At 42.9% G+C, this 23,369-nt stretch overlaps 1 protein-coding gene across 4 annotated transcripts in view; it reads right to left on the bottom strand.

Annotated features, from left to right (window-relative positions):
* INTS10 (integrator complex subunit 10) overlaps positions 1 to 23,369 on the bottom strand; it is a 182,156-nt gene that overhangs the window by 44,446 nt on the left and 114,341 nt on the right. For all 4 annotated transcript variants that reach the window (XM_029601117.1, XM_029601131.1, XM_029601123.1 and 1 more), the window contains exons 13-15: positions 22,877 to 22,985; positions 8,117 to 8,196; positions 7,537 to 7,699 (exon numbers count right to left, since the gene is read on the bottom strand). In XM_029601117.1, coding sequence (XP_029456977.1) covers positions 7,537 to 7,699; positions 8,117 to 8,196; positions 22,877 to 22,985 — 352 coding nt within the window. The remainder of the gene's footprint in view (positions 1 to 7,536; positions 7,700 to 8,116; positions 8,197 to 22,876; positions 22,986 to 23,369) is intronic.

The raw sequence follows: 23,369 nt of genomic DNA, 5'->3' as shown, positions 1-23,369 counted from the left end.
ACCAAGTTCTCCGAAACCTGTGTTGTCAGAGGCCTTCAGTGGTATTCCAGGGCTCTCAGGAGCCCCGGTGGTCGATAGCCTCTCGGGCAACCAGAGCACTCAATATCAATCCCAATGCCTCGTCAATGGTGCTCAACATAGTCGACAGCGGCAATGAATGGCATCGCTGGCCAACACACCCAATGGCCTCCATGGTGGCCCTGTACCACGATGGCATTGAGGGTGGCCATGGCATTGAGGCAGCTCCGCACCGCGATGGCACTGAATCAAGCACCTCGATGGGCTCATGGGCGGCTCTGATGGTGTTGAGGGGGCCCATGGTGCCCAATTGCAGTCCTGGTCCCTGACACTAGAGGTCAGTGCGGCTACTCCATTGCATCAAGGATCAAGGTGCTTGATGATGCTAAGGTAGAAGATGCTATTCCTCCAATGCATCGAGACTCTTCAGTGCCCACAGATGCCTGCCTTACAGAAGGCCCAGCCAGCACATTTAAAGCATGCACGTTACTCGTTGGCACATGCGGCCCTTATGGCATCGAGGGCGGTCACGCTCAAGGCCGTCCTGGCACCTCGAGAGCATCAAGGATGATCATGGTGCTCAATGGCAGTCCTGGTCCCCAACGCAGTCCTTACATAGACATGTCAGATCACTGGTGCACTGGTCACAAATGTGCACGGGCAACTGATACTGAGCATGGCACAGAAGGTGCAGCAGCAAGCACCTTACCAGGCTCCTGCTCACCCTCTTTCAAGGAGACTGCACTGCCATCACAGGCTAGCAGGAGGGAAGGCTATGTTTTCCAGGGCCCCTGCCTGTGGAGACTAGCTCCTTTGAATGTGGGGAGGATGAGCTCTCCAACCCCCAGGAACGGTTTGGCCCTTGATCTCTTCTCTGTCCGAATCTCCATCGATGCCAATCAGTGAAAACAACATGGAACTCCTGCCCGGGTAGAACTCAGGCAAGTCCTCAGGCTCCATGGATCACCCACAGACTGTATTCTGTCAGTCCTGCCAGCACCTGACAAAGGTACAAAAACAGACAGACAGAGCAAGGAAGAGGAAGAAAATATTGCTTACCTGTAACAGGTGTTCTCACAGGACAGCAGGATGTTAGTCCTCACATATGGGTGACTTCACAGGATGGAGCCCAATCACGGAACACTTTTGTCAAAGTTTCCAGAACTTTGACTGGCCCCTACTGGGCATGCCCAGCATGGCACTAACCCTGCAGCCAGCAGGGGTCCCCCCTTGTCTTATTTAAAAGCTACAGGCAGTGCCGAAAAAATAAAATAAAACGTTATGACCCCAACACCGCGGGGTGGCGGGCGCGTTTCGTGAGGACTAACATCTTGCTGTCCTATGAGAACACCTGTTACAGGTAAGCAATATGTGCTTTCTCACAGTACAAGCAGGATGGTAGTCCTCGCATATGGGTGAGTACCGAGCTGAGGATGTCCGAGCATGCACCAAATGTACCCAAAGGCGTGCAACAGGCACAACTGGGGTGGAATTTGGTAGAGGGCATCCTGAACCCCACCGGGCAGGCGGAAGGGTGTTGGTACGTCACGTTGTAAACAGGTTACGAAGGACAGACTGGCCAAAGATGGAATCTTGTCTTCCGGCTTTGTCCAAGCAATAGTGGGCTGCAAAGGTGTGGAGAGAACTCCAGGTGGCAGCCCTGCAGATGTCAGGAAGCGGCTCCGATCGGAGGTGTGCTACTGAAGTCGCCATGGCCCTCACAGAGTATGCTTTAACATGGTCTTGAAATGGAATGCCCGCTTGCTGATAGCAAAAGGATATGCAGTCTGCCAACCAGGAAGAAAGAGTCTGCTTACCCACAGGCTGTCCTAATTTGTTAGGATGGAAAGAGTCAAACTATTGAGTGCTTTCCCTGTGGACAGTTGTACGGTCTAGGTAGAACGCTAGAGCCCGTTTACAGTCAAGAGTATGCAGAGCCTGCTCTTCTGGATTGGAATGGGGCCTGGGAAAAAAGGTAGGTAGTATGATGGATTGATTTAGATGAAAATCCGAAACTACCTTGGGTAAGAATTTAGGGTGAGTGCGGAGTACTGCTTGGTCCTGCAGAAGTTTAGTGTAAGGCAGATAGGTAACTAGGGCCTGTAATTCACTAACTCTGCGAGCTGAAGTGATTGCCAAAAGGAAAATCACTTTCCATGTGAGATATCGAAGTTCACAAGAGTGAAGAGGCTCGAATGGTTGTTTCATGAGGTGAAGCAAGCCCTTCAAAAAGCGTGTTACAAGGGGTTGTACTGATATAGGAACAACCCAGACACCTTTATGGAAGGCGGCTACTGCACAGACATGCATTCTGAGGGAAGAAATCTTTAGACCAGACTCTGATAAATGCCAGAGATAGTCAAAAAACTTCGTGATTGGACAGGAAAAGGGGTCAAGGGACTGAGAAGAGCACCATGACGTGAACCTTTTCCATTTGTAAGAGTAAGCTTTTCTCGTGGAAGGACTACCATCCTGCTTATCCTGTGAGAACACAGATAAATACTGCACCTGCAGTTTAGTATTTAATAAGGGATAGTATTAGACTGTCAGGCTGCACAAGTGACTAAGGCCTGCCATGCCGCTGGCAGACAGAGTAAAGAAGAAGAAAAAAATATATAAGGTAAAGGAAAGAAAAACAGCTGCAGCTCTAGGAAAAACCAATTTCAAAAACTGAGGCGAGAGCAAAGCTGAATACCGTGACAAACACAGCTCCGCAGGAAAAAAAAAAAAAAAAAAAAGACAGAGGGATTCTGCCTAGGGGGTAGGGTGATAACTACAGCTCTACACGCTCAATAGGGTGCGTTTGAAAGTTCTAGAATCTTTGAGATGAACATTCTGAACCAGGCTTCATCCGATGATGTCACCCATGTGCGAGGACTACCATACTGCTTGTCCTCTGAGAATTATCATACACACCTCTCTCCAACAGTGACTGAAAGCAATCACGTCTGCTGAAGGATGATTTTGTAGAGTGTATTTTTAGATAAATGATATATTGCATTTATGTATTTGATTACTCTGTAAACCACTTTGGGCTGTCCCTGATTTAGGTAAGGAGGTATATAACATAATATTTTAATAACAATGGGGGATAGAAGTTCTGGGGAGTGACTTTTATAACATATGCACTTTAAAAACAAAAAGCCAAAACATTAATTTTTCAATGCCTTCTTGCAACATACAAGGAAATGACTGCTTTTGGATTTAATGCAAAGATGATTTAAGATGGGATCACATTTTTCAGAGGAGGAAAACATTAAACATTGGTTTTAAAACTGTGTCTACTGGGTTCAGTCTTTAGTTGTCCAGAATGTTAGTCCTGTAATACAATACCATATCTTTTAGTACCTCATATATTCATGTTTTTTCATAAAAATAACCAGTGAAGAAAAACTAAAATTATGTGCACACACAATCTGTTCTGTTTTAATCACTTGTGTGCATTCTCCCACTGCAGTTATTAATGCTTAATTTTGCTGCTAAGCATCTGATATTGAATTCTGCAGGATACCAGACCTAATAATCACATGGATTTTAGGGCTACAGTGATGGAAAAATAAAATTGCTAGAAAAGAAAACAAGTTGAGTTCGCATTAGAATTGTTTGGAATACATCTGCTAAATACAAGTATGGGGCAATGGCATCTCTCTGGAAGAGCAAAAAATTATTTGATATTTGGTATTCTGCTTTTTACTGTGAATGGTCTCAGAGGATTACAATAGTTAATGCAGATTTCAACAGTATTAATTTAACAGACAATAATGAATGAGCATCTATACATTTAGAGACAGATTCAGAGATAGTTTCTTCTTTGTTGGTCTAGAAATAGGAATACCTCTGTGGTAATCAGGTTGTTGGACAGGAGGTTTCCTTCGAGAACGCTATTCTTGGTATATAATAGCTGAAGACTCGAAATCTGGTGCAGGACAGTCTGGCAGAGGTCAGAAGCTGGGTGAGTGAAGAGCTGATTGAGAGGATCTGAGTTCTCTAGGGAAGAAGCTGTGAGATATATTCTGGGATTTTAGTTTGTTCATACACTTGAAGATGAAACTGTTTTGAACTTGAACCTGCTCTCTACTGGGAGCCAGTATAGCTGAGATAGAATAGCTTGTATGTGGTCTGATGCTTTTGTTCCTACAAGGATTCTTGCTGCTGTGCTCTGTAAGAACTGGAGGTGTTTCTTACTCTATTGGGAGATGCCACTCAAAGAATTGCAGTAGTCTACTCTGCTGGTGATTAGCGTGTTGATCGCTGGAAAAAGACCATCAATCCAGGTAGTTATAGAGTTGCTAGTGACCCTGTAGGCAATATCCCAATTCTTGCTATCATGAAAAAGCAACTAAGATGGACCCTCTGACATCAGTAAAATTGGACATTGGCTTATTTGGGCCATGCATAGCTAAATGCAGAGAAAATAGCATTTGGCTCTGTACAGCCAAATGCAGACATGAGAAAGCATTCTCATTACTGTGTACATGACAAGCTGAAGAATTTATGAGCCTTGTTAGCCGAGTTGGCACCAAAATTGGAGCCAAAAGAAACATCAGCACAAATGGTGCTGTGTGGGAATTGGTGCTGCAATAAGATTGGGGCCTCTTTTATGGTCCTAATGTCTATCCAGGATGAGACCCGTGAAACTGTTATTCCTCAGAACTGACCGCTTGTTCAACTCCAGAGAGAACAAAGAACAGAGAGGGAGAGCAGGAAGTTGCTAATTAAATGCTTTAATTATGCATTCAACTATGTATGAGCTGCTGAATATGCATAGGTAAGCCCTTGAAAAGGGGAAAGTTAACAGCCCTCTGGTTCTACCGGCCGCTGCCATGCACTGTCCATCGGGACGAGAAGGCAGCGACCCCTCTGAGTGCTGTGGCAATCCATCCTTGCTTTGCCGTGCATCCTGGGCCAAGATGACTTGTGGAGACAGGTCTAAGAGACTTGAGATTGAACAGTCTGTTGCTTCGGTGGCCGGTATTGTCCTCTGTATTTGTGCTGGAGACCAGTGAAGGGAGGGATCTCCCCCAACCAGCCCAAGAATGAAGCTATTACCTGTCGCCTAGTAAGAATCTGGTTCCATTCCTTTCCTGGGGGGGTTAAGTAAGGTAGAGTTTATTAGCATTCAAAATAAGTCTCTGCTAAAGAGATGTGAGACCAGCAGAAATTAAGGGTAATTCGATAAGCACTGGATGTGTTCCTAATTGCTTGTGAGTGTATTGACTGAAAGTGTTAAGCTTATCCTTGTGTAACGTATAAGTAAGGAAATTTGTTTTTATTCAGACAGTTGTGTAATTTTCTAATGATGAACAAGAGGGTCACTGGTAAATAATAATACATATAAAGGGAGGTAGAGTTAGAAGTCATAAGCTCTCTCCCTACAACCCTGTAAAAAAAACAAAAAAAAAACCAAAGACCAAGCTATTGGATGTCCAATTTCAACAGCAGAAAAATGACTGCATGGACACCATATAATGAGATACCAAAAACCAGAACCACCAATGGCAGAAATGTAGACATATATATATATAGTCTTGGTAGTCATACAAGCAGGAAAAGTATGACATTTGAGAAATAAAGCTAGTCCGGAGAACTAGGTGCTTGAGGCCACAATCCCAGCTGAAAAGCTACAACAGGATCTTGTGGTTGGTTTGACTGCTAGAACAAATTTAATGCTACTTCCAAATTCAGCAAGTGATCAGAAAGTTATCAATTTAGCAGGCTCTACTCCATTTCTAAGCTCCATTATATGTGCAACCTGATTTAGCTGGAGTATTTTTGCATATTTAAGACAGAGGAAAAAAAGCAAAGTTACTTACCTGTGACAAAAGCTTTCTTAAGTCAACAGTTTTGGTACCAAATAGACAACCATTTCAGAACTTTCTCAAAAGACCTAAAGCTGTTTTCTGCATGTGAATTCCTTTGCTGCTGCAGCACCAGGGCTCCCCCTCAGTTCCAATTTAGCTTTAACTGGGGGAAAACAACGGCTGACCTGCTATCCTCAAAGAATACCTGTTACAGGTAAGCAATTTTGTTTTCTATGACGACAAGAATATTCATCGAGTCACACAAATGGAATCCCCCAGCCAAAGACTGTCATTAACAAAAAGGGGAAAACAACATTCATATAGTCTGTAACTCGTCCTAAGCACTATGCAGATTGTGGTTGTAGACAAATTTGAAAAAATAATATAGACAATAGGAAAAGACTACTTCTATTTTCCTTCTATTTCCTTCTAAAATCACTCAAAGGACCTAACTGTTGGAAGTTATTATGAACCAACAATTTGCATAAACTCATAGAATCCCTCTAATACGCAACTTCTGTGGGATGAAGACCAAACTGCTGGCTACAGGCTCTGGATCCAGCCAAAATTCTGTCTGGTTTTGACAGGCTGGTTGAGTGGGGCTTTAGAGCTTCTAACTTTCTGCTAGTGAGTTCTGAAGCTTGGTTGTCTGGGGCAAAACCCATACTGGAAGCATTTTTTTCTTCTTGAAATGTTTCCTAAGCAATTGATTCTGGTACCTCTTGAAAGTGGAGGCTGCTTTGGAGCCAACATTGGAAAGAATCTGAAGTGTTGCATAGCTTCTCTCTCTTAAGCTTTCAATGGATTTTACCTTGATCCTCTTCAATAAGGTGATTGGTGAATTCCAGTGTTTTAAAAAAAAAAAACTGGTATCTAAATGTTGGACCACGAAGGTCTGGTAGGATCATACATGGAGGATTAGAGCTTAGCATTCTAATTGTGCCACTTTCCAAAATGATCCAATGTCTGACACTCATGTCCCAGGATTATCGAGGCATGCATTTTAAACCTCTTGGCAGTTTCAGAGTGGATGCAATTGCCAGACTGGTGTGGAAAAATGAAACCTGCCGAATTCCTGTCATCTTAGTATCTTCCTTCTTGCAAACCAGGAGGATGAAGATTGGTGTTTCCCACATTGTACTATATATATATATCCTGGTAAAGAGGGTGGAATGGCACTGCCATCAGCTCTTTAGGACAATGTTTTTGTCTTTTTTGTGCACTGAATGGATGTGTGACAGTTCAGTGAAAAATATGTTCTATGTAATGTCTGAAGTACCTGAGTTGTTTCTGGTCCTGATTATTGCAAATGAAATTATTGTGCTCTAATAATGAACACCAACCAGATACTTGAACAGGCAGAAAAAGAATGTCATAAGCTCTCCTTTGATATGCATCTCACTGGGAATAGACTTGGCCATTACCTTCATAAAATCTGCAAAGAGGAGGAATCCAGGGGGGACTCAGGCGAAAATTCCTCTTGAGAACCCATCTCCTCTAACCTATAAGGGGATTCCCAAGAGCACTCAGAATCACTCTCAATATAAACTGGGGAATATTTCTGAGCCTATGCCTTTAGGTGTCAAAAGTCACTTCTCTGAACCTTGCAGCTGAACATTCTCTGTCCATGGTCAAAGACCTCGATGCATCAGGCCCTTAATAAATGTTTTGAATTCTTGAACTATATTGATTCAGAGTACACACACAAAAAGGATACTTGTAACATAGTTGAAAAAATTCTCATATTGGAAGTTTCCTTGCTGACAAATTTTGTTGATAGCTTTCAGAAATAAGTTCTCCCCTCTTGGCCATTCATGTTGAAGCAGGACTATTACATGACCCAGTGCCATGTCATCTCTATTGTCTGTGAACGCTCTCAACTGTTGAAAAACAGGAAATCAGCAAAGCTGATTTGCAGTATAACACATTCTAAATATCATTAAAAAAAAGAACAATACATCTGTAAACCATATTTTATGGCTTTGAAAGACAATATCATAATAAATTTAGCACACTAGCTATCCTAGCACAGAGAATTGCTGCAATCTTTAATTGAAATACTGGCAACATATGTTATACAGCTGGCCACCGCAAACTGAAAAACCTGTTTGTAGTTAACAATGGACACAGTGTTAACTACACAGACATCAATAACTAATAAAATGTACACTCAGATAGCACATCAACATACAGTAAATATTCACTTTTATAATGACAGCTATTTTAATTTGGCAACCCTTGCAGCCAGTAGGCAATTATGATGAATCTTTAAAGTTTTACAGGTCACTCACACTCACCTTAAAGCATGCCAACATTAACTGGAAACAATAAGGCATAACAGCCTTATTAGTGCAAGGTAAAAGCTTCTGATCAGAACCTAGAACAAACAAACTGCATTTTAGTTATATTATTTACATATATATGTTTTACACATTCCCAGTTACAAAATATTTTACTGGTAAAGTAGATAAAGTTAGACAAACCAGTGAGAAACCAGTTATACTTAAATTAGTAGTAAACCATTTATACAGTAGTGGTAAAAGTAAGAAAGATACATAAGTCTTAAAAGCCCAAACGTATGTTTTATGGGTAAACTGAGTTGCATACTTGTAATAGGTGTTTTCTGTGGACAGCAGGATAATTAGGCTCTTAAGTGGGTGACATGGAGCTTTTCTTAGAAAGCTGTAGAAAAGTCTAGAAGGCTTTTCTTGACCTGTGCAGGACTTCCTACCCTGCTAGCCAATGCTCAGATCCTCTCCAGTCCTACATAAAAGCTTAACAAATCAACTCCCAAAGAGGTGAGAATGTGAGATGCTCCTGCTCTTCATAGAGACTTATAGGAAAGCAAACAAACGGGCCGATTCAGTAAAGTCCACTGGAGAGCGGACGAACGCCTGCTCTCCCAGCGCGCACACAGGCCACTCACCTGTGCGGACGATTCTGTATTTAAATTAGGTGGTGCGGTAGAAACGGGCAAAAGGAGGCGCTAGGGACACTAGTGTGTCCCTAGCACCTCCTTTTGACCCGGAGCGGCGGCTGTCTGCGGGTTTGACAGCCGACGCTCAATTTTGCCGGCGTCAGTTCGAGCCCGCTGACAGCCACGGGCTCGGAAACCGGATGCCGGCAAAATTGAGCGTCTGGTTTTCGGCCCGACAGCTGCCGGCCCATTTAACATTTTTTTTTCTTTTCTTTTTTTTTTTTTTTACTCTTGGGACCTCCGACTTAATATCGCCATGATATTAAGTCGGGGGGTGCACAGAAAAGCAGTTTTTACTGCTTTTCTGTGCACTTTCCCAGTGCTGGCAGAAACTAGCGCCTACCTTTGGGTAGACGCTAATTTCTGAAAGTAAAGTGTGCGGCTTGGCTGCACATTTTACTTTCTGTATTGCGCGGGCATACCTAATAGGGCCATCAACATGCATTTGCATGTTGAGGGAGCTATTAGATGCCATGGGTTGGACGCGCGTTTTCCGCTCCTTACTGAATAAGGGGTAAGGGAAAACGCGCGTCCAAGGGCAGGTTAACAGTGCGCTCCGTTGGAGCGCACTGTACTGTATCGGCCTGAAAGGGAGCAATTACAAAGGCAACAAATCTATGTTAGAAGAGTAAACCAAAGTAAGAGAAATAAGAAACCGATCTGGTTCTCAAAGGAAGTTGCAGATAAAATGAAAGCAAAAAGAACAGCTTTCAAGAAATATAAAGGATCCCAAAATGAGGAAAACAGGGAAGAATATCTGGTGAAACTGAGGGAGACAAAGAAGGAAATCAAGAAAGCTAAAAGTCAGGTGGAAGAAAAGATTGCCAAAGAAGTAAATCAACAAATCATTTTTCAGATATATCAGAGAAAGGTTACGAAATGGTATTATGAAACTGAAAGGTGACAATGATCAATGTGTGGAGAGAGATGAAGAAATGGCGGAAATATTAAACAGATACTTCAGTTCAGTGTTCACTAAAGACCACCCTGGAGAAGGATCTTTGCTGGTTGACAAGACTGAAGATAAAAATCCATTTACAGAAGAGAAAGAATGGGAAGAGGTAGGAAAACAAAGTGCACAAGGCCAAGGGGCTGAATGAAGTTCATCCCACGATACTGAGGGAGCTCAGAGATGTGCTTGCGGGTCTGCTGCATGAACTGTTTAATAGATCCCTGGAAATGGGAGTGGTGCCGAGTGATTGGAGAAGAGCGGTGGTGCTCCTGCTCCGCAAGAGTGGTAGCAGAGAGGAGACTGGAAACTACAGGCCAGTTAGCCTCACCTCGGTGGTGGGAAAATTAATGGAGACTGTTGAAGGAAAGGATAGTGAACTATCTACAGACAGGAGGATTGCTGGACCCAAGGCAACATGGATTCAATAGGGTCAGGTCTTGTCAGACAAATCTGATAGATTTCTTTTTGTTTGGGTGACTAAAGAACTGGATCGAGGAAGCTTCTGATACAGTCCCGCATAGGAGACTTGTGAATAAAATGAGAAGCTTGAGAGTGAGCGCCAAGGTGGTGGCGTGGATTACAAACTGGTTGACGGACAGAAGACAGCGTGTGATGGTAAATAGAACCTACTCTGGGACTTCCGGGTGATGACATCACCGGTAAGGCAGTTGGAAGAGCGAGCTCCGCGGCTCCCTTCTGTTTCCCCCCCTATAATCGGCTGAAGAGGTGGCGATTTTGTTTGAGCCTTTCTGGAGGGGCTTCTCAAACCTCAATACCCCCGATACAGCGTTGCGCATCGGATCCTCGCCTCGTGAAGCCAAAATGGCGGCCGAACGGCAAAAGTATAAGAAATAAGCTCCCGACTGCGGCGGTGATTCTGGGGCAAGTCTCTTGTATAGAGTGGAAAAGGTCAGTGAGGAGGCTGGACTGTTTTGGGAGCGCTGGGGGAGCAAACGATCGGGACAGAGGCGGAGAGGGGCTCAGACCGCAGAGCAAGATTCTACTAAAAGCCACATGGCAAGATGGCGGCTCTCTAATCGCGTTCTCATTAATGATATCTGGGACCTGGTTTGATGCCTAGGAATCTCAATTCCAGAGGGGTTTGTCAAGTTGGAGCACACTTTTGAGGATAAAACCTCATTGCGTGAAGCCAGTACAGCGAGCACTACTCTCCTATCTTTTCTCTGGTAATTCTACTACATATAGGCGCTCCTGCTGATTCTCCTGCGTGTCACTGTGGACTGCTTAGATTCACCAGTGCTCCTTGCCTGACGGCTGCATAACAAGCCCTTCCATTTATTCCTATCACCAACTTTTACAGCATAAGCGGATACTACTTCGGATTTTACTGAGTATAGCTGCAAGGCGTTCAGCCCCTTCAGCGCAGATAAATCGTGCGCTCTGGTACAGCCTAGCGTGGGGCAAATGCAGAATGCGACATCAGAGTTCTCAGGCTAGTACTGAGTGAGGGATTCCCTCAGCCAAAATGGCTACCAATTCAGAGAGTACGAAGCAACTCACTTCAGTGTCGGAGGATGTTTTAATGCAAATCTCGTCCCGGGTCTCGGGAACACTGGATGAGAGGCTCATCAGACTGCAGACTATGATAGACGATATAAAGGGGACTCTGGAGGGGCAAGCCAAGCGGATGGATGGCGTGGAGCAAAGGATCAGTGATCAGGATGATTGGCTGGAAACCGCGGAACGACAGGTCCAACATCTCACGGAGCAGCAGGCCATACTCCTGACTCGGATCGATGATCAGGAGAACAGAAATCGAAGGAATAATATCAAACTGGTCGGAATTCCAGAAACTGTAAAAGAATCAGAGTTGTATCATCTTATAGAGGACTGGCTCCCTAATCACCTGGGTCTGTTTTCTTTGGTAGGCCAGTTACACTGCGAGCGAGCCCATCGGATAGGCCCTCCTCGGGATGGTGATAATAGGCCACGACCGGTCATGGCGCGTATCCTGAACTGGTTGCATAAGGTGCAGCTGATGCGTGAGTGCCGAAAACGTCAGGTAATAGAATACAAAGGGAACCGCATTCTGCTCTTTAATGATTTCTCAACGGCGGTCGCCATGCAATGGAGAGCAATGGTGCCTACGTGTACTGAATTGCATAAGAGAGGCATCTCGTTTGCATTGCTTTATCCGGCCAAGCTGAGGATACACCATGATAACAAGACTCTCTTTTTTCTGAAACCAGATGATGCCACTGCCTTCCTGGCGACCTTGGCTCCGGCGGTGTCCTCTGGACTGGGGGTAGCTGAGTAGTTTTCAACTACAAGGGAGATCTGCCATGGCTAGGTTGTTCTTGACGAAAAGCGGGAAATATACACCTAGGGACCGCTTACTGCCAGCGTTGGTTTGGAAACAGTGTTATTGCTTCTTAGACATTTTATCCAGTACCTTACTCAATGTTTGAGTTGTATTGATTCGCCAGTGACTTCCAGGAAGATTGGCTCCCAGAGGGGGCTCGTGACACCTGAGCGTTGCAATTTCAGCCTTTTGTTTTAGTTACAAAGTTATAATGTAATGGTTACACTTGTGATTTCAATCCTATATTTCAATGTTTCTAGGGGGGGGGGGAGGGGGCGGAGGAGAGCCTCAACATGCCTCGGATACGGGGGTATGTTGGAGCTCTGGGCCTCCTAAGGTTGCAAATCAAGAGCTGTGAGTGTGAATGGAGGGATATCTGGTATGTATGGTGTATATGGGGGTGGGACAGAAGGAATCCCTAGGAGAAGTGCACGTATTCTTGGATGGGGAGCAGTCTATACTGGACAATGACGTAAAGGGGTCTGCGATGTTTTCGTATGATCCCGGAGGCTCAGGCTGGGGAGCAGAGGGATTCTCAAAACTGACAATTTCTTTGCAAAGCTCGATGGGGCTGGGCCTATAGGACTCGAGTGCTATGGAGACAGTAAAATTTACTTCTCTTAATGTGGATGGCATTCATTCCCCAATCAAAAGAAAGAAACTCTTATACAAGCCCTGACAGAAAATTTTGAACAGAGATCCAAAATTTTTAGGTAGGGAATAAATAGTACAAAAGTAACTGACCAAAGAGGAATACCACAGAATTTCTTTTTACTATTTATTTTATTTATTTAGAGCTTTTTTTATACCGGCATTCATGATACAATCATATCATGCCGGTTTACAGATAACAAGGGGTGCAGTAACTTTGTACAAATAACCAGTGCATAAGAAACAATAAAGTTACAATATAACAGGGTTGCTAGAACTGGTGGAGCACGGAGACAATAATTAAAGAAATTATACAGAAGTAAAATATGTACAATGAACAGTATTTACATTATGCTTATGTTAATGGATATTAGACTCTGGAAAGGCTTGTTTAAATAGCCAAGTCTTAAGCCTTTTTCTGAATGTTAATAAGCATGGCTCTAGTCTGAGGTCAGTTGGTAATGTGTTCCAGAGAGAGGGGCCCGCAGTAGAAAAGGCCCGATTTCTGAGTTGTAGATGGTGTGTGGATTTGGTAGGGGGGATGAGCAGGGACCCTCTGTAGGCTTCTCTGATGGGTCTGGATGATGTGTGTCGTCTGAGGGGGATTTGGAGGTTGAGAGGGGCTTGGGAATGGATGGTTTTATGGATGATGGTAATGGACTTGTGAAGAATTCTGAAGTGTATAGGTAGCCAGTGTAGATTTTTTAAAAAAGGAGTGATGTGGTCTCTTCTTCTGGAGTTTGTCAGGATTCTAGCTGCCACATTCTGGAACATCTGAAGTGGTTTTATGGATGAGGCTGGGAGACCTAGCAAGATAGAGTTGCAATAATCTATCTTGGAGAATATGACGGCTTGTGGGACTGTTCTGAAGTCATGAAAGTGTAGGAGAGGTTTCATTCTTTTTATTACTTGTAGCTTGTAGAAGCAATTCTTGGTGGTATTGCTGATAAATGTTTTTAGATTCAGGTGATTGTCTATTATTACTCCTAGGTCTCTTGCTTGTGAGACAATGGTATTGGATGGTCTATTATTACTCCTAGGTCTCTTGCTTGTGAGACAATGGTATTGGATGGGGCAATTTGCAGGGAGTTGCTGTATTCGGGAGTGATGAGGAGGAGTTCTGTTTTGGCTGAGTTTAGTATTAGATTTAGGTTGGCGAGGAGACTGTTTATCTCTCAGAGGCAGTTATCCTAGTGTTTCAGTGTTTTGGTGTTAGATTCTTTGATGGTTATCAGAATTTGCACGTCGTCTGTGTAAAGGAAATGTTTTAGTTGTAGTTTGGTTAGCAATTGGCATAGGGGAAGCAGGTAGATGTTGAATAAAAGTAGGGGATAGGGAGGAGCCTTGAGGAACTCCTAGCGAGGAATTGTAGCGGGGGGATTCTTTGTTATTGATTCTCACTTTGTAACCTCTGTTACAAAGGAATGTTTTGAACCATGTGTGTGCCGAGCCTGTTATTCCAATGTCTGATAGGCGATTGAGGAGGACACTGTATGGTTTACAGTGTCGAATGCCGCAGACAGGTCTAGAAGAATTAATAAGAAAGATTGTCCTTTATCCAAACCCATGGTGAGGTGGTCTGTTAGCGATAAGAGTAGGGTTTCAGTGCTTAAAGCCTTGCGGAACCCATATTGGGAGGGGTATAGTATTTCATGATCTTCAAGGTAGTCTGAGAGTTGTGAATTGACCAGTTTTTCCAAAATCTTTGCTACGAAAGACAAGTTGGAAATTGGGCGGAAGTTGTTGGGATTCTTGGGATCTAAGTCTGATTTCTTCAGTAGTGGTTTAAGAGAGGCAATTTTTAGGGCATCAGGGAAGATTCCCTGTGTTAAGGAACAGTTTATGATGTCTGCTAGTGGTTTGGAGATGGTTTCAGGTATTAGCAGAAGGAGTTTTGACGGTATAAGGTAGAGGGGATGGGAGGAAGGCTTCATTTTCTTTAATAGGGACTGGATCTCTGAAGCGTTAGTCAGTTCGAATGCATCCAGCGAGGTTCTTTTGCTGAGGAGGTGGTAGGAGGTAGTTGGCGATGTGGGGCTAGGAGGTAAGAGGGTTAGGAGATTGGAGATTTTGGTTTGGAAGAATAGGGCTAGTTCATCGGCTTTGGCTTGTGCTTGTTCATTAGGGATAGGTGGTGTGTTATGTTGAGTTAACTCGGAAACGAAAGAGAAGAGTGCTTTTGCGTCAAAAGTAAGGTCGTGAATCTTGTGAGCGTAGAAATCCCTTTTTGCCTTTATGGTTGAGTTCCTGTAAAGATGGAGGGCAGATTTGTAGGCGGAAAGTGTGTTGGGACAAGGAGTTTTGCACCATTTGTTTTCCTTTTTTCTGAGGAGTTGCTTGAGTTTCCGTAGGTCATTTGTGAACCATGGTTGTCTCTTTGGGGAATTTGGTTTGAGTTTTTTTGTTGATAGTGGACATAATTTATTTGCTATTTCCTCTGTGATATTGTTCCAGGATGATAAGGCTGAGTTGGGATCTGAGAGGTTTAAGTGTGGGAGTTCTTTAGCCAGGTGGATGCTGAGGTCAGCGGAAGCACAGGATCTTCTGAAGGTAAATGAAGATTGAGGGGGGTGAGGGTTACAGGGTTCAGATATTGAGAAAGTACCGGATATTAGTGAGTGATCCGACCAGGGGGCCGGTGTGCATGCAGGAGGGGACGCGTGCTTGATGCCAGAGTTTATGAAAATGAGGTCCACGGTGTGGCCTGCTTTGTGGGTGGGTTCCTTGATAATCTGTTGGAAGCCCATGGCTGTAAGTGTGGAGAGTAAGGATTCACAGTTGGTTGTGAGTGTAGTGTTGTCAACATGTAGGTTGAAATCTCCTAGTATCAAGGCGGGGGAGTCTAGGTTTATGTATTTTGCGATTAATTCTACTATGGGGGAGGCATCTGAGTCGAGGAGTCCTGGTGGGGCGTAGACTAAAAGGATTTGGAGTTGGTCTGTTTTGAAGAGGCCCGTTTCTAATTTTGAGTCTGATCTTACTGGAAGTTGGGAGACTCTCAGTTCTTTTTTGGTAGCTAGGAGGCCCCCGCCCCTTTTCTTTGCTCGTGGGAGGGAAAAGAAGTCATACATCTGTGTGGGGAGTTGATTTATTAGGGCTATGTCTGTTGGTTTCAGCCAAGTTTCTGTTATGGCGCAGATGTCCGGTTTGGCGTCTAGGAGGTAGTCATTGAGGATCAGCGTTTTTTTGGTGATGGATTGTGCGTTGAATAGTGTCAGGGAGAATAGAGTGATACCTAGGAGTTGGGTAAGAGGTGAAATCAAGATCGGAATGAGAGATTTAGAAGAGCGTGGATGGTATTGCATTGTTGCTCTTCCTGTGTTGTAGAAGTTGTGGTGAAGAATAGGGATTGGGAGTCCCGGAAGCATTATGATCTAGTTGTGTGGTGGGAGATGGGTTGTGTGCTAGATGATTGTTGGGAGAGTCTGGATGATTGCTGGATGAGGCTGGTGGAGTGCTGGATGATTGCTGGAATGAGGTTGATGATTACTGGAATGAGGTTGATGAGGCTGGATGATTGCTGGAAGAGGCTGGATGATTGCTGGAAGAGGCTGGATGATTGCTGGAATGAGGTTGATGAGGCTGGATGATTGCTGGGAGAGGCTGGGTGATTGCTGGGAGAGGCTGATTGCTGGAATGAGGTTGATGATTGCTGGAATGAGGTTGATGAGGCTGGATGATTGTTGGAAGAGGCTGGGTGATTGCTGGTGGAAGTTGGTGGAGTCCTGGTGGAGGCAGGTGACTGTTGGCTGTGAGACGCGTGTAGCAATGTTGAGGCGAGGGTGTCTATCAAGGGTGGCCTTTGTCCTGAAATCCTTAGGCGCACGAAGGGGCGCACTAAGGGGCAGGCCCCTTAGGTCGCGCTCCTTCGTGCTACGCCGCCGGTATTGAGCCTGCTTTTAAAGGGGCAGTAGGCGCCCTTCGATTGGCCCTGTGGCTGCTTTGGGGGCGCGGCTCCCTCCCCGTGAGGCTTCTGGGCCTGGAGCGGGTTTTATTTTATTCCTTTTCCCGTTCACTTCCTGTCTCCCCCTACACGGCTCACCTGATTGAAGATCGAGCGGAAAGGTGAGCAGGCTCTTGCCCCTAAAGGGCCGCGCGAGCCTCGGCAGGGGAGTGGAGAGAGAGAGAGAGAGAGAGCTGGGCGTCTGGAGCGGGTGGGCGCCGAAAAGAGAGAGCGCCGCCGGGATTGAGCCTGCTTTTAAAGGGGCAGTAGGCGCCCTTCGATTGGCCCTGTGGCTGCTTTGGGGGCGCGGCTCCCTCCCCGCGAGGCTTCTGGGCCTGGAGCGGGTTTTATTTTATTTCTTTTCCCGTTCACTTCCTGTCGTGCAGGCTCACCTGATTGAAGATCGAGCGGAAAGGTGAGCAGGCTCTTGCCCCGAAAGGGCCGCGCCGACCGCGCGAGCCTCAGCAGGGGAGTGGAGAGAGAGAGAGAGAGAGGCGTCTGGAGCGGGTATGTATGGCAATACATACTATGGTATGTAGTCCATAATATGAAAATGTTAAACTTCACAAATGAATAATGTTTGATACAAAACAATGTGCTAGTTGAGTGTCTTGTCAGAATCCAGATATAAAACCTACAAGTGAAACACTGAACCAAACTGAATTTTTTTGTTTTAATTTATTACTGGATAACATGCAGCAGAGGTGAAAAAAATTGCTGCACAGTGAAGAGTACATAATATTCATGGGCCATAAACCAAGTATAATAACATGCTTACAACATTTATAAAAAGGAGAAGAAAATATGTATTACATATTACATCACATGCTATCGCAGAAAACCTCTCAGTTTAAAACAAAAACAAAAAAAAAAAAAAAGGAAAAGCATGCCTCACCCACCCTCTTATAGCAAAAGCCTCATCATCCATACATTCACATCCTTGCATACATTTCCACACATTCTACAACCATTTTGTGTTTAGAAATTTGTTCATCTGATCTCTCAAATTGCATTAGCTTGATCATTTTGTCATGCCATGTACTCAGAGTCTCCTCTTCAATACACATTTACATGCAGCTTGCAAGATAAAATATACAAACAACTTCTGCCCCTTCCTCATATTCAAATTTCTAAACAGTATTTCACCATTAAGTGGAATGGGCATCCCCACACATTTTTGAAGCTTTTTTTTTACTACACCATCCCAAAACATTTCCAGTCTATTACAAAGCAAAAATGTGTGTACTGTTTCCTTGCTCAATTATACATTGTTACAGTTTGCTTATCATTAGTGACTTGTTTTCAGTTTTTTTTCTTGGGAATTTCAATATGATAAAAATCAGTAGAAAAATTTACTTTTACCCTGATTTTTCTCCTGTGTGTTAAGTCATTTTTCCACTGATTTTATCACATTGAAAATCCCAGGCAAAATAAAATAAAAACTGAAAATTGTATCATCTAACCCCCATACGATAGCTTTTTAACATTATCAAAAAAGAGCAGAGCAATGTTTTGAATTTCATTTCCTTCGTTGTGACATCTTATTTAAATTTGTGCAGCTCTGTGAAGTATCTTTGCATATTTTTGTGGTGATCTTTATATTCATTGCTTCATGCCAGTAGATACATAGTTCTCTCAAACGTTTTTCTATTTTGCTGAAACACTGAGTGCCATTGCAATATTGAATTCTTACACTTCCCTACTATTTGCTTTCTACCTGCAAATTCTCTCTCTGATTTTATATTTGCCACCCAGTTCAAAGATTTCAAATAATGCTTTGCCTTTAAGAAAGTAAAAAAGTGTGAATGTGGAGACTTATGTCTGATAATGTTCACAGGGTGTCCAATTTGAAGTGTTTGTAAGGCAGCAAGAAATTCTAGCTGTTCTTTTGGTGGTGGATGCCGAAAAGGCTTTTGATAGGGTTAATTGGATGTTTCTTTATCGGGTCCTGGAAAGAATACAGATAGGTTCTACCTTTATCTCGTGGATTAAGAAATTGTATACAGGACCGCAGGCATGTCTGAAGATTAATGGGGGCTTTACAGAACCATTTGCAGTCAAGCGGGGAACACGTCGGGGTGCCTCCTTTCTCCATTGCTCTGTCTCCTAGAAGCCTTTGCGGAACGGATTCGTAGAGAGGAGAGGATACGCAGTGTAAAGATAGAAGATGTTAGCTATAAAATCTCTTTGCAAACTTATTGTTTACATTAGTGGACTCTCAGGTCTCTCTGAAGGTGCTGCTGGAGGAAATGCAGAGTTATGGGTTAGTCTCTGGGTTCAAAATGAATGAGGACAAGTCAGAAATTTTTAAAAATTTCAGCTTCTCCAGAATGTGTTGATAGATTGAGGACTCAGCTGATGTTCAAGGTAGCTAAGGAGTGGGTGAAGTATTTGGGTGTTTGCATAGGTTCTGAGGGGGAGGGGGGGAAATCAGTTTAATTTGACTTATGGGGCTTTGATTAAAAAGAAAGATTTTTGTGACTTAGATAAATGGGAATGGTTGAATGGGGCAGATCTTGACTGTGAAGATGAATATTCTGCTCAGATTGTGTTACTTGTTCCAGACTCTACCAATTCACATTCCAAGCCAACTCCTAAAGTTATGGCAGAAAAAGATATTTAATTTCATTTGGAGATGGCGTCCCCTATGAGTGACTAAGGAGGTGTTATATCAGACTAACTTAGCAGGGATTAGGAGTATCAAATTTAGAACAATATTATGTGGCTTCCCATCTGTGGGCCTTTATAGATTGGCACAGAATTAATGGCGGGAAACCTTGGGTTAAGTTGAAGCAGGTCTGGGCAGGGCATGTTGATTTGGGTATGTGAGTTTGGAAGGGGGAAAGAGTCAGATTTTAAAGGGTTATCTCATGCACCAGTGTGACTTCAGCAGTTTGGAGGAGGTGGAGAAAAGCTCTAGTGGTGGGATCGCAATTTTTATCATAGTTCGTCATTTCTGTTTCATAGGGAATTTCCTCTGGGCAATAATACTGCTGCTTATTTTCAGTGGCAGGGAAGGGACATCACTAGGTTCGAACAGGTGGTCAGAATATATTGACATGGTCTCATTCGAGATAGATATTCTCTTGGAGATAAAGATAGATACTCTCTTGTTCAGTCGCTACATTTTGTTTTGCTAGACCTTAAGACAGACCTTGTTTGAAGATCTGTGGGAACAGTCAGATAAACTGATGAGACCGATTTCCAGAATATATGGGATGCTAAATGGAGATCTTAAATCCACACCATCTCATGTCAGGGTCTGGGAGAAGGATTTAAAGAAAATCTTAGGGAAGGAAGTTTGGGATCATTGATTCTTGGCTACCCAAAATGTTCTTTTTCAGTTAGAATAATGGAAGTGGGGTATAAAATGCTGTATAGATGGTATCTATCTCCTGAGAGAATGATTCATATGTACCCAGAGGTGGGAGGGAATTGTTGGAAGGATGTGGAGAGAGGGGCACATTTTTCCATTTATGGTGAGGTTGTTCTGTGGTGGGGAAAATGCGGGATGAGTTCTCTCATTTCTTTACGACATTAACAGGTCTCTTGGTGGTTAGGGATCCAAAGTTATTCCTACTTGGGATTAATGATCAGAGTTTGCCTGAGAGTAGATATAAACTGCTAAAGCAGTTAGTGCTGGCCACTAAGTGTGAGGTGGCCTATAAATGGAAGAATCTCAGGGATCCGGATATCGTTTCCATAATGGGGCGGTTACGTAAAATGTATGTTCTGGGGAAGCTAATGGCTATAAAAAGTATATCCCGTTGGGATTTCAAAAGATATGGTAGCCATACTGTTGCTGGGTGGTAACAGATAAGAGCCATGATGGTTAGTGTTTTGTGTTCTTTCAAGGTCTGTCTTGCTGTTGCTAGCAGTTTGATTATTTACAGATGTTCCACCTAATATAAAGGAAATCATAAGCCCTATCAAGTCAAAGCTTTCTGAGAGAACTGGGGGGGAGGAAGGGGAGGATTGTTTGGTATTATTTCTGCCATGATGACACGTGGTTGATTCTGTTTAGTTATTGTGAAAAGACTATTATGAATGCTTGACTTCTAGCTTCTTTGTTTTTGTGGTTACTCATAAAAGTAACCACAAATTAGATTGTACTTTATTATAGATTATCCGTTCACTTTATTAGATATGTTCCATGTTCCATGTATGTTCCATGTAAACCGCCTTCCCGGCGATAGTTATCTCTGTTAATTGTGAACCGGAGTGATATGTATTGTATACAGGAACTTCCGGTATATAAAAACCAAAAATAAATAAATAAAAGTTTTCTTTTGGTCGAATTAAATAAAATTTAAATGGAAAAAAAAAAAGTGTGAATGTGGAACATCAAATTTGCCCTGAATTTGCAAGACGTTTAGCATTTAGTCTTACTCTTCCATATAAAACTCCTTTATATTGCTTAACCCCTTTTTTTCTCTCAAAGTCTGGAAGGCTTTGTGCTCCACGCCTGGGGAGAAATCAGCATTCCCTACAAAGGGCAAATAAAAGGGTGAACTGTGTTCCAGTCCCCACCATCCACGAAACCCATTGCCATGCCAGCACAGCCGGCCTGAGCAGCATATTACATCGTACGTTGTAGGGCATTTTGGCATCTCTCATATGGATGATGGACAACAGGGACCATGGCTTGAGCATACCTTCTAACATTCCAGATATGCAGAAAACGTTCTCCCCAGAATGCCATTCCCAGATAAGCCTCAGCTGGCATGCTGCATTATACATTCTGAAATGTGATAACTCTAACCCACCCAGCATTCTGGTTCTTGTTAATTTGTCAATTTATCCTGGCCATCTTTCCTCTCAAAATGAAATAAATAAAAGCTGCCCTAAGTAACAATAAATCAGGTTTCAAGATTCAATAAGGTAACATTTGCAGCTTGTGTAATATTTTTGATACCTTCATCATTTTCAAAAGAGGGCACCTGCCCATAAGAGACAATGGAAGATCTCTCCATATAGTACTTTAATCTGTTAGTCTCCTTTATATTCAAGTTATAACACATACCTAAGGCTCTAGGAATCCATACAGCCAAATGTTTTATCTTCCCCTTAGCCCACTTAAAAGGAAATATACCTCACCACATTTGTTCTAGTTTGTCAGCGGCAGTGCTTCAGATTTATCAAAGTTTATCTTTAGTCCTGCAAAACTTTCAAACTGGGGGATTACTTGTATTATTTCAGGAACCTCCTGCTGCCTGTTACACACATCAGAATATCATCTGTGGACAGATTTTTAAAGTTTTGTTTCCCACTTTTTATCCCTTGGAATATATTACTTCTTAATTTTATTAGCCAAAATAAACAGTGGAGATAAGGGGCACCCCCCTGCACACACCACCTTGCAACTCCAAACTGCGAGTAGCCTCGTCATTGATTAGTAATTTTGCATGTGAGGCTTTGTATAGAGCTTTAAATCATTCCATTATCTGCCCTACAAACCCTACTTCTTTCAGGGCCCAATACATATAATTCCATATCAATGAATCAAAAACCTTTTTGCATCTAAACTTAAAACTATATCCTGATCTTGGTCAGTTTCACTCAATATATTTATAACTGTTCTTAACAAGTATTATGTTAATTTTAATATTGATTATGTTTTAGAATTGTTTTTGTCATGTATAAATTATATACAATGATTTTTAGATTTCATTTTGTGACTCTTTGGGGTTCCCAAATAATCTAGACTTCAAGACTTGGAGTTATAATAACTTGATGAACAGTCTTTTAAATGATTCATTATACAGAGCTCTGCAGTTTCATCTGCTTGTAGCCAGAATGGCTAGTGAAACCCTTCATGATTTATAGCCTGCAGGAAGCAGTCACAAAATTCTGTTGGCTGGCAGATATCTAATTAAATCTCTGAAAGCAGTTAAAAGTACCTCACAATCTTGATCATAAAGCCTTACAAGTAATCTGATTTACTGAAACTGGAAACATTTTAAATGACAATGGTCCCAACACAGTGACTTTACACATGGATGTTGTTCATCTTTATAAATCTTAGATTTCCAATTCAACCTGTTATTAATTGAGCTACTGTCAGGTGCATGAACAGAACAAACATTGCCAGGATATTAGTAAATCTCTCAGCTGCCAAATGTGCAGTGGTGTAAGACCTGAAACATTAGCCCCATTGTTTCCTAACATCTAAATGTGGGTGAAGAATAGGCAAACCTAACGCTAAACATACCTTTCCTGAATTTTGGCTTGACTTTGGGTCGTTCCTCTTGTGTCTTCACTCCATCTTGTGTTGGAGGCAACATGCAACACATCAAGTCCAAAACTTTTTCACATGTTAGCTAAAGAAAGGGGAAAAAAAAAAAAAAGAGTTAGGTACTTACCCATAACATGTTCTCTGAAGACAGTTCTATAGTTACATAAGTGGGACACATGACTGCACATTGTGCCAAATGCAAAAAATTTCCCAGAGCTTTCTGGTAAAGATTAAAAGTCTTTACTGCATATCCACAGACTTCCCACAAAATATTTTTGTTCCTGTCGTAGCTGACCACAACTTCCAAAGGGGAAGGAAGTGTGTGTGTAACTAGCAAACTGCTGTTTTCAATGAGCACCTATTAAAGATAGGCATGTTTACTTTCTCTGAAGACAAGCAAGTTCACTGAGTCACACAAGTTGGATTCCCTAACTATGGGTTATCTTCAATGACATGACTATAATCAGTG

Source organism: Rhinatrema bivittatum, chromosome 1 (genome assembly GCF_901001135.1).
Source record: "Rhinatrema bivittatum chromosome 1, aRhiBiv1.1, whole genome shotgun sequence".
NCBI lineage: Eukaryota > Metazoa > Chordata > Amphibia > Gymnophiona > Rhinatrematidae > Rhinatrema > Rhinatrema bivittatum.
Note: the sequence above shows the minus strand (reverse complement) of the source record. Positions and strands in the feature narration are given on the sequence as shown.